This window comes from Hesperophylax consimilis, chromosome 18 (assembly GCF_061612785.1).
Source record: "Hesperophylax consimilis isolate HC1 chromosome 18, BYU_Hcon_1.0, whole genome shotgun sequence".
In the NCBI taxonomy this organism is placed as follows: domain Eukaryota; kingdom Metazoa; phylum Arthropoda; class Insecta; order Trichoptera; family Limnephilidae; genus Hesperophylax; species Hesperophylax consimilis.
Window position 1 is genome coordinate 25,252,003 of NC_142853.1, and position 11,526 is coordinate 25,263,528.

The 11,526-nt window shown below is 35.7% G+C and overlaps 1 protein-coding gene across 2 annotated transcripts; it reads left to right on the forward strand.

Annotated features, from left to right (window-relative positions):
- Positions 1 to 3,805: 3,805 nt before the first annotated feature.
- Positions 3,806 to 11,255, forward strand: LOC149415561 (uncharacterized). 2 transcript variants are annotated; one of them, XR_016303788.1, is made up of 3 exons: positions 3,806 to 7,759; positions 8,736 to 8,885; positions 9,468 to 11,255. XR_016303788.1 is itself a non-coding variant. In XM_089642743.1 (2 exons), exons 1-2 carry the CDS (start codon positions 4,627 to 4,629, stop codon positions 8,813 to 8,815), a joined length of 3,213 nt encoding a protein of 1,070 aa, XP_089498869.1. In that variant the 5' UTR covers positions 3,806 to 4,626; the 3' UTR covers positions 8,816 to 11,247. The 2 variants fall into 2 exon arrangements, 1 of the variants encoding a protein (XP_089498869.1); XM_089642743.1 differs by having other exon boundaries at positions 8,736 to 11,247.
- Positions 11,256 to 11,526: the final 271 nt, after the last annotated feature.

Consider the following 11,526-nt stretch of genomic DNA (forward strand, 5'->3'; position numbering starts at 1 on the left):
GTATGCATGAACATATGTTTTTTGGTCCACATGAACATTTTTTATTTATTATATTATATTTATTATGTATACCAGCTAAACTGCCAATAAATATTTTGTATACATATTTATGTATGCATAAATATTATGCATACATAAATATTTTGTTACTCCACTTCCTTAAGAATCTTGAAAAATACTTTACACATTTTCTACCGAAATTCTTTTAACAATCAATGTTCATACAACAGACAAAATGTTTAAAGAATATTTGACGCTAAAAAAATTTTAAAAGGGAAACAGTTAAATAACTTACTAATTTAATACAATCATAAGCACAATCAACATACCCACGTGTATCTAGGAATATCTTATTTTAACGACCTTTTAAGATCTAAACATCTAAAAAATTATCGAGGATATTCATGATTTTTGCTTAATTTCAATCACTACTATAATAGTACATATCTAGAGTTATTGTTTAAAAAAACTTCTTTTTTTTATTGCATGGTCAATCTTGCGTTTTTCTTACGATTTTTTTTAGCTTTTGAAGCGCTCTTTCAAAAATATATTATTTATTTCATTTCTTACCTTTAGAATTAGAAGAAATATGTAAGTTGAAGTCCAAATGGTTCGCCATCTGCAATAAGCAAAAAATCAATTAATTCAGGCATTATATTTAAATTTAATTAAGTCTCCGTAGTAAGCGTTCAAAAGGAAGAAGATGGTTTGAAAAGGAGATGTGTAAATGCGAATGTTAGAGGGAGCGCGCTAATATTAACTCCTCAGGCCTACGGCATATTCTGTCAGACGATCGGAGTATTTCCGCTTTGCATTAAAATCCAAATGAATGGAGTATTTCTGAACGTATCTGAAAACTAAAAACAGTTTTAGAAAGATGATGAAGTATCATTATAAATAAACATTTATTAATATAAAAATATCAACTGCAAACATAAAAAATAAAATAAAGTGGCTCAATTTACGTTATTTGTAACTTAAATTACTGATAAGAAAAAATATTAAAAACACACTTATTTTTTTAGAAAAATTTATTACAATCATTGTAGTCACTTCATTGTTGTTTCATATAAAATATTTTGTACGGAATTATGATTTTTTTTTTTCAAATTGCGTTCGGTGCTTTTGGTTTCATAAAGGTGCACATTTTAATGCTTCTGTAGTTATCTTTTCGATTTGAATATAAAGTGAGACCACGTGAGTTGTTTCCGAAAGTGAACAAATTAGCTTAAATTAAATTAAATAAGCGATAAAAAATGATTAAAATTAATAGGCGCAAGCGAAAATATTTAAAATAGCATGTATTATTTAAAATAGAGTAAACATCTCTCGACAAACGTTTGAAGTAGCATTCTTAAACAAACGAAAAATATCACAATGTTTCTTTTGATACACTGTGATTTTTTTCGCTCCTATAACATGTTAAATACCAGAACCAAATCTGATTTTTATAATTTTTGAATCATGCTTGGCGATTTTTTCTATCAAGGGAATTTTGTATAATTACTTTTTCGACTAGAGATTATCTTCAAAAATAACGTATTATTATACTATATTAAGAACTTAAACGGAAAGTGTTCAAGGGGAAAATGTTTTAAATCTCAAATGAATGATACGAAGTTACTAAAAGTATATTATGTAACCTAGTGTTTTTTTAGTGTAGTTGTTGATTATTTACTATGACAAATAATTTAAAAACACATCCATAAATTCAGCACTAATCGTTTTTCTCCGTGTAGATTTGTTTAAGGCAGTGCAATACGTAATAATTCAAAATCATGTGTTTTTGGTTTGAAAATTTGGTCGCCTAGAATGTTTCAGATGCTTTAATTAAATACTGCGAGTAGAATACATATTGGCCTTTGAAATAATCGAGTATTTATAATAAGTCTTTTTATAAGCCCAGAAAAAAAAGTTTATGTCTATGAAAACTGCGTTAAAGTTCAAAATCTCCTACTTACTTACGAACCCATTTTCGGTTATGATTTTATTGAATAATGTGGCAAATTAATTCATTTATAAAATGATCGAAAAAAAAATTAAATAATTATTCCTGAACATCCACAAAATAAAATAAAAGGCCTTTTTGGCCATGTTTTTCTCTTGCATAAATCAAAACAGGCGGGGGAATTTAAACCTTATCGCCATCTACGTAAGGGGTGTTATTGATAGCGGCTCGATTTAAAATATTGCACTACGTAGTGCATCGCCTTAATTGATATAGTGTTAGGATTGTTGAAGATTTCGTCAGTGCTAGTTCGTACAGCGAATTTCAGTTTAATTTTCATGACGGCATTTTGGGTTCTAATTAGTGAATTTAGAATGTTATCATTTGTATTGCCCCATCCGATAACGTATTCTAACAGCGACTACCACCAAATCATCTTAGGTATCCTTAAGCACCAGCATACCCAATTCCTACCGATTTATAACAAGTTTCTCGTTAACTCTTGTTTATGTTTGAAGATAATATCTATACATTTGTTATGCTGAAAAGTTAATTGAAATTTAATTGTTGATTGAATATGAAAAACCCTCGAGAGAAAAAAATCGCAAAGTAAGCTCCGAATATTATTAAAAACACTTTTTCTGTTATAAGCATAAAAAAATTTACAGTGTATCTTTAAATGCAACTAAAGCATTTGTAGAGAGATTTTTGCTCTATTTCAAACGAGTCGTGTTTTATTAAATATGTTCGCAATTTTCGCTTATTAGCGCGCTCCCTCTAACATTCGTATTTATTTATCTCCTTATTAGTTTATCATTATAAAAATAATAATATTTGACAAGTCAACAAATTTCACCAACAAATGTAGATTTAATGTGGCCCGACGCCATCTAGTTGGAAATTTAGCACTAACAAAGCCTTTCGTACTAAATTAAGTTGGTTGTTTACAGGTGACAAAATAAGCAGTAATTGCTGATTGAAATACTAGTAAATATTGAATTATTTGGCGTGTTGGAAATAAGCCGACGTGGCTCAGTTGTTCAAACCACCTGAGCGGACATCAGAAGGTGCGGGTTCAATTCATATCGACGGCATTTATTTTTACTCGGGAGATCTTTGTATTTCAATTTGTATGGATATTTCAGGCGACTAATTACTGCTTATAATAATTTAGATATCTCCCTTTCAAACCATAACTGAACGCTTTCTAAGGGGCCTTAAGCTCGCAAGCTATTTCCATCGATGGGTGAGAAGGGTTATGTGAGTATCCGCTACCCGCATTTGTGTTCATTATTGAAATACGTTCCTCCGCGGAGGATGAAAGTTGAAGTTGCAAGTTCAGTGTAAAAGCGAATCTCTACACACCAATTCCCAGTTCCCATGGCTCAGCCAGAGGCACTTTGGACGATGGGCACGTGCAGAATTCATGCCCCTAAATCAAAACACGAATCCATTATCCATATTACATCGGCCGGCAAACAATAAAGAGAATAAATCCGTACAGAGTTCAGAATAGGTGCTTTATGCGAATTGTGCAAGTGAATCAAAACACTTTTAATGCAAAGGTTACGTGCCTCCGCGTGTGAATAATACAGATTCCTGAACATTCCCCAGGAGAAGCACGTGACTCAATCTTCGCGATCTCCTTTGACTTCACAGGTGAATTATTAACCGTCCAACAGTTTTTTCTGCTCTCTTCGGAAATTGAAATACAATTTTATTTATACTAAATAGATTTCTCACGCTTCTGAGATGAAATTGATTACTCACCCCCCCACCTCATTCACCCTTCCGCTCTGTATCAAAAGTTATTTGCTGAATTATCATTTGCAAAATCATCATTGCATCTGTTTAAAATGTACAAGTTATTAGCTAAGTGCACAACCATTTATTTTACAGGGCACTGCCTAGCACCTAGCGGTCAGTAGTAAAACTAGGGCCTATGGATAAAATAGGTGTTTTAATTACCATTGGCTTCTATGACCGTATTTGTTTTGATATTTAGATTGTCAATGTGTGTGATTGATTGGGTTATAAAAAGCCTCGCCGAGTGGATTTTTTGACTTCTTCTCTCCAAAAAATAGTAACAGTCAGGAATTATGGTCAACTGACCACCTGTAAAAGTGTTTTGCCCGGGTCGGGAATAAATTTAAACTCGTAACATTAAATAAAGTACAAATGCAGTTTTGTGCAGTAAAAACAAAAAACCATGCTTCTGTTATTTTGAAGACTCCATCAAGCCCCAAACTATTCTCAACATGGTCCTAACGAGCGGATGGATATAATCAGAGGATTTATCGGAAAAATGAACCAGCACCAAACAAAAGGCTTTTGATGGAAAAAATTGATGCCAATTCCAGAAGAAATTCAGATGAGTAACCTTGTGCCTTCCTATCTTTTTAATCATTTCCAAGTTCAAACAAGCTATGTTTTACTGTGTATTTTGCTAATATAATAATTTGAAAAGAAAAAAACGGCTACCTACAGCATAGATGCAAGTCATTGTGTATTATTATTGTTGGTTTTTTAAGGTTAGGTAGCTCAAACATATTATTTGTAAGAATTTGTCAAGGTACGGCTGGATTTGGTTATTTCATTATTTGTGGTTTCAATTATAATACGATTGCGCAGAAAATATTTTAAAGGGAACATTTTTTTTTGGTTTTTACGCAATTAAGATGGATAATATGAAATCGCTAATCGCCAAACGAGGAGTTTTAAAAGGTAAACTCACGAGGTTCGGGGATTCAATAAATAGTTTATCGGTAAACGAGATCCAAATTAGGTATGAAAAAATTGAAAACGTATTAAACCAGTTTGAATTAATTCAAGATCAAATAGAATCTCTACCAGATTCTGACGACATCGAGAATAATTCCCAAAGGGAAAGTTTTGAGAATCAATATTATTCGATTTTAGCGAAAGCAAAAGAAATGTTACAATCCGTTGAGCAAAACAAGGTAGCAATAAAACTTCCTAACCTCCAATTAAGGGAATTCAATGGTGATCAAAAAACATGGGTAAACTTCTTAGAGACATTCAAGACACTGGTGCATAATAATCAAACGTTAAATAATGTGCAAAAATTCTATTATCTGCAATCCTGCTTAAAGGGGAATGCAGCGAAAGTGATCGCCAATTTCGAAGTATCAGATTTAAATTACGTGTCAGCCTGGGAATTGTTGCAACAAAGATTTGCAAATTTACGAACTACCGTTCATAAGCATATACAAGCTTTGTTTCAACTTAAAGAAATGAAACAAGAGGATCCGGTAGCCATGCGCTATTTAATTGATGAGACTAATGTGAACCTAAAGGCTCTGCAAAATTTAGGCTTAAAAATTGATCAATGGGATGCATTAATTATTTATATAGTTTCTAATAAATTAGACGCAATATCGCGAAAGCATTGGGAACAAACAACATTACAGGAAGAATTACCAACGTTAGGAGAATTTCTCAAGTGTCTAACGTCGAGGGCGCAAGTTTTAGAATTAATGTTACATACAGAATCGAAAAAAAATGTTACCTACCCGAAAATAAATGGCGGCAACAATAACATTCCTAGAAAGGAATCAGTTTTCTTAGCAGCCGCCCACAATAATTGTATATGTTGTCACGATAAAGGACATAAAATTTATTATTGTAAAAAGTTTTTAAAGTTAACTTCAGGAGAGAGAAGCGAAATGATAAAGAGGTCTAGGGCCTGCTTCAAATGTTTGAGGTTAGGGCATACGGCCTCATATTGTAAAATTAATATACAATGCAAGTTATGTGGTAGCGATAGCCACAACACGTTATTGCATAAAGGGAATCACCCGAGTAATGATTCCGATAAAAATGGTGAAGCCTGCCCTGGAGGTAGCGACCATATGGAAACTGAACGAGTTTCAGTGTCCAACCACTCCGCCTTGGTGAAGGCGGAAAAAACTGTGTTATTATCGACAGCAATCATAGGAGTGTTAGATCGCAATAATGAAATGCATAAAGCAAGGGTATTAATTGATTCAGGAGCCCAATCAAATTTTATGTGCGAAAAGTTCGCAATAAAATTGAATTTGAAGTGTGAAAGCATAAACAAACCCGTGTCGGGTATACATAACAACGTGACCCATATAAAGAAACGGGTTGCAATTAAAATGAAATCTTTAAAAACAAATTATAAACAAGATATCACATGTCTAATATTGCAGGAAATAACTACAAATTTACCACAAGCAACGGTGGCCAGGAAGGATTTCAAGCTTCCGCCAGGATTGGAATTGGCGGATCCAAACTTCAACATAGCAGCACCAATTGATATACTGTTGGGCGCTGAGAGTTTTTGGGAGATCTTGAAGAATGATCGGCTAAGATTGGATACCGGACCTACTCTCCAAAGGACAGAATTAGGATGGATCATCTCGGGCCCGATCAACGCTCACCATAAAAAAAGGCCAGTACCAGAAATCTGTAGTTTATCAATAAATACATTGTCAAATCAAGTTGAAAAATTTTGGAAAATGGAAGAGGTGATGCCTCCAAGTTTTTATAACCACGAGGAGAAAGCTTGTGAAGCCGACTTTGTAGCCACGCACACCCGAGAGAGCGATGGTAGATACGTAGTGAGTTTGCCGCGCCGGCCGTGTGTCAACCAACTTGGTGACTCATTAGGCACAGCGGAAAAAAGATTCAAAGGTTTGGAAAGAAAATTTTTAATGAATCCTGAACTGAAATCTCAGTATGCTCAATTTATGAAAGAATATGAGCAATTAAATCACATGGAGCTATGTGAGAAAACAAAGGACCATTCCTATTTTTTGCCGCATCATGCGGTAATAAAGGAAGCGAGCAGCACTACTAAAGTGCGTGTAGTATTTGACGGATCGGCTAAAACGTCGACCGGTATTTCCCTGAATGATGCATTAATGGTAGGAGCTGTTATTCAAAAAGATTTATACACTCATCTTTTACGTTTTAGGAAACATAGATACGTCATGACGGCGGACATAGAAAAAATGTACCGTCAAATCAACGTACGCCCAGAGGATCGCAGCCTGCAGAAGATTTTATGGCGCGACTCTCCAGAAGAGGAACTCAGGCATTATAAATTGAAGACAATCACCTACGGTTTGGGACCTTCCTCTTTCCTGGCAACTAGATGTCTACGGCAAATCGGTATGGACAATCGCATTAAATTTCCCGTAGCAAGCCAGGTCATAGAAAACGATTTCTACATGGACGATCTGTTGACCGGAGAGGACGACTTGGACGCATGCGTCAGGTTGAAGCAACAGGTACATGATATTTTACTGTCCGCCGGAATGACCCTGCGGAAGTGGAGATCGAATATTTCGGAATTGTCATCTGGGTCGGGCCAGGGTGAAATTGCTGGGAAAAGCAATGGTGAACAAATGATCACTAACAATTCCAAAATTGAAAAGATCCTAGGTTTGATCTGGGATAATGAATCAGATTGTTTATCATATGAAATTAAAAGACCGTCAAGTAAGACGGAAAGTAAGCGTCAGATATTGTCGTGCATAGCTTCAACTTTTGACCCATTGGGTCTCCTAGGCCCCATAATAGTGGTGGCCAAATTAATTATGCAGAAATTATGGCAATCAAAAGCAGCATGGGACGACACACTACCTGATGAAATTTTACTACCCTGGAGGGCCTATCTAGGTGAACTATCACAACTAAATGTATTGAAAATCCCGAGGGGAATTAACCACGGAGCGCCAAGGAATATACAATTACACGGTTTCTGCGACGCTTCGGAAAAAGCATATGGAGCCTGCGCTTACGTCGTCTCAACTGATCAAGAGGGTAAGCGACATGCACATCTACTTACTTCTAAGTCTAGAGTAGCACCACTGAAATGTATTTCACTGCCCAAGTTGGAACTATGCAGTGCTGTGCTACTAGCCAAACTGATTAGAAATATCAAGTTGGAGTTAAGTATAGAGGAATCGGCCACTCATTACTGGTGCGATTCAACTATAGCATTATGCTGGTTGAGGGGTCAACCAGCGCGGTGGAACACTTTTGTGGCTAACCGGGTAGCGGAAATACAGGATATCAGCGATCCAAACCAGTGGCGACACGTATCATCGGCCGAAAATGCAGCGGATATACTGTCCAGAGGTACCACAGCTGAAAGGTTAGTCAACGCTTCAATTTGGTGGAAGGGACCAAGCTGGTTGACAGAAGAGATCAGCGCTTGGCCACTATCCAAGGTGTCCTGTTTGAATCCCCCTGAGGTTAAGAGTAAAAATGTATTACTGGCAGCTAATGTTCAAGAATGGGAGATTTTCGAAAAATTTTCATCGCTAACCAAATTGAAGAGAATTACCGCTTTGGCGTTGAGATTTATAAATAATTGTCGGAATCCTAAAGATAAAATCGGAGGCAATATAACTGTCACCGAACTAGAAGCAGCCTTAAAATGTCTGCTGAAATCATCTCAAGAACATTCCTTTAAAAGAGAATTAAAGGACTTGAAAAATCACAGGATGGTAAACAAAAATAGTAGATTGAAAGCCCTCAATCCTTGTTTATTAGATGGTTTAATTTGTGCAAATGGTAGACTAAAACTAGCTACGTACTTATCACATCAACAAAGGCAACCTGTAATATTATCGCCTACACACAAATTAACCGAATTAATCATAAGACATTATCATTATGTGCATTTACATGCCGGGCCACAAGCGCTGTTAGCAGAAATACGCTTGAAATACTGGCCCATACTAGGAAAAAATACTGTTAAACGAGTCTTACATAACTGTATTATATGTTTTAGATACCAACCTCGAGTTTGCCAGCAGATTATGGGAAACTTACCTGTTGAAAGAATCACTCCCAGTCGACCATTTGCGGTGACGGGGCTTGATTATGCTGGACCTATTGACATGAAGAGTGGAGCGCTGAGGAAGTCTCCACTTATCAAATCGTATCTTTGCATATTTGTTTGTTTTTCTACTAAAGCTGTTCATTTAGAACTTGTAACGGATTTGTCAAGCGATACTTTTTTAAATTGCTTAAAGAGATTTATCGCCCGGCGGGGTCAACCTGAAAAAATATTTTCTGACAATGCAACTAGCTTCAGAGGAGCTTCCAACAAGCTTCAAGAGTTGTATGCCAGTCTAAAGCTGAACAATGACAAAATTCATAGGTTTTTAGCAGATAAAGGTATAGTTTGGAACTTCATTCCTCCTAGGGCGCCAAATCACGGCGGGCTGTGGGAAGCAGCAGTTAAATCTACCAAGTTTCATTTATATAGAATTACCAAAAATAATCCATTACAGTTTGAATTATTATATACTTTACTTTGTCAGATAGAGGCTTGTTTGAACTCCCGTCCTTTAACTTCCTTGTCTGATGACGTCAACGACCTACTCCCCCTCACCCCCAACCACTTCCTTATGGGCACTGAGGCTTCTATCATCCCTGAAGTAGACGTCCGCGAGCTACCAGAGAACAGACTAAGCCAATATCAAAAATTAAATGCCTTAATTCAAACTTTCTGGTGTAGATGGAAACGAGATTACCTTGCTGAACTACAAAAACGGACCAAATGGCAGGCCAGCAGCCAAGAAGTCATAAAAAAGGACGATCTGGTCATCTTGAAGGAGGACAATCTGCCTCCTGCATTATGGAGAATGGCGCGCATAACAGCAACTCATCCAGGACCTGATGGCGTAGTGAGGGTGGTTACCCTCAAGACGTCCCAAGGCATTTTTGTGCGACCTATCACAAAAATATGTTTGATGCCTATAGAATCAAACCAGGATCTGCATCTCCCGACCCGGCAAACTACAGACCTTCCCAAGGTCACAGCCTAATGTAACCAAGGCTGAACCGATGCTACCACACAGGACTACTGACCATAGAGCATCGCTGTGGTTGACCAACCTATATCCAGAAGCCACTGGGGCTTCCAGTCAACCAGGACCAGGGGTATTCGCTGCCTACCAGGACAGGGCACCCTTAATATGAGACTCAACCCCCTGAGTTAACATGTACCACCCTTGACAGGATGATCACCACTGGACCGAATGCAGAGTGAACGGTCTACACAGTGCAGTGATTACAGTGTTTTGTGTTCTATTAAAAGAAAAGAGTCAAGTATGAACTCATATAAAAAAAAACAGACTTCAGTTTTTGAACTGCTCTATACGGGAGCTAGAATATTAGTTAATTAAGTGATCTAAATGTGTAAATGTTATTAATTTTATGAATTTTTATCAATCTTATGAATTATCAGGTTATGGATTTATTAATTTTATGGAATAATGTGATTAATTTTATGGATTATGTATTTGTATGAGGGTTATTATATTTTTGATTGTTTTAAGTTATATTCCCGATCCCTTCAGGTTTAGGTAGTTTAGTTATAATGAACTATTTTGATATTTGTTGAAAGTTTTTTTTGTATTGATATCGAAAAAAAAACCCACCAGTTTTTTTTTTCTCATCCCGGCGGTGGCAATATGTTTAAAATGTACAAGTTATTAGCTAAGTGCACAACCATTTATTTTACAGGGCACTGCCTAGCACCTAGCGGTCAGTAGTAAAACTAGGGCCTATGGATAAAATAGGTGTTTTAATTACCATTGGCTTCTATGACCGTATTTGTTTTGATATTTAGATTGTCAATGTGTGTGATTGATTGGGTTATAAAAAGCCTCGCCGAGTGGATTTTTTGACTTCTTCTCTCCAAAAAATAGTAACAGTCAGGAATTATGGTCAACTGACCACCTGTAAAAGTGTTTTGCCCGGGTCGGGAATAAATTTAAACTCGTAACATTAAATAAAGTACAAATGCAGTTTTGTGCAGTAAAAACAAAAAACCATGCTTCTGTTATTTTGAAGACTCCATCAAGCCCCAAACTATTCTCAACAGCATCAGAGTGACTACTAACTGATACCAAAATATGGACGATTCTTAAACTGTGGATTCTGCTGAGAAAAGTTTCCTTTGGATATCTATTTGATATTTTGTGATGCTAAAGTCTCGGGTTTTAGGAAGCTTTAAATTAACAAGATTTTATTTTATCGAACATCGAGAACAAAATACAGAATATTGTAGGTTTTTCTGTGGTCTTCGTATATTATATATTGTGGCAAAATATATATAACTATTAATTTTATTTTCAATATTCATTCAGATAACATTGAAAAGATTCAACGGAAGTTTCTAAGGTTTATAAATTATAAATTGCATATTCCTACACAAAACATAAATTACAATTACCTCTTGGATAAAATGTATCTGTTGTATATTCTATCACTTTTATTCTTCTAGACACAAATAGGCCTATGTACCCATATAACTTCTCCGCTTCTACTATTTTGTTTGGTTGAATCTTTTAAATTCAATTATATGCGTGAGGTTTCATTTTTGCCATTATGTTTACATTCTTCTTTATTGTATTAATTTTTAAGTGTTTACTCTGTTACAAAATGCTTGTATTTTTTTTAAAGAAAAGCCCATTAGCGCGTGTAATAAATAAATAAGTAACTAGTTATTGCTATTGTTTCGTCTTGAATTAAGAATATCCTTGGTTCCTACTGGAATGTCATTTATCAAG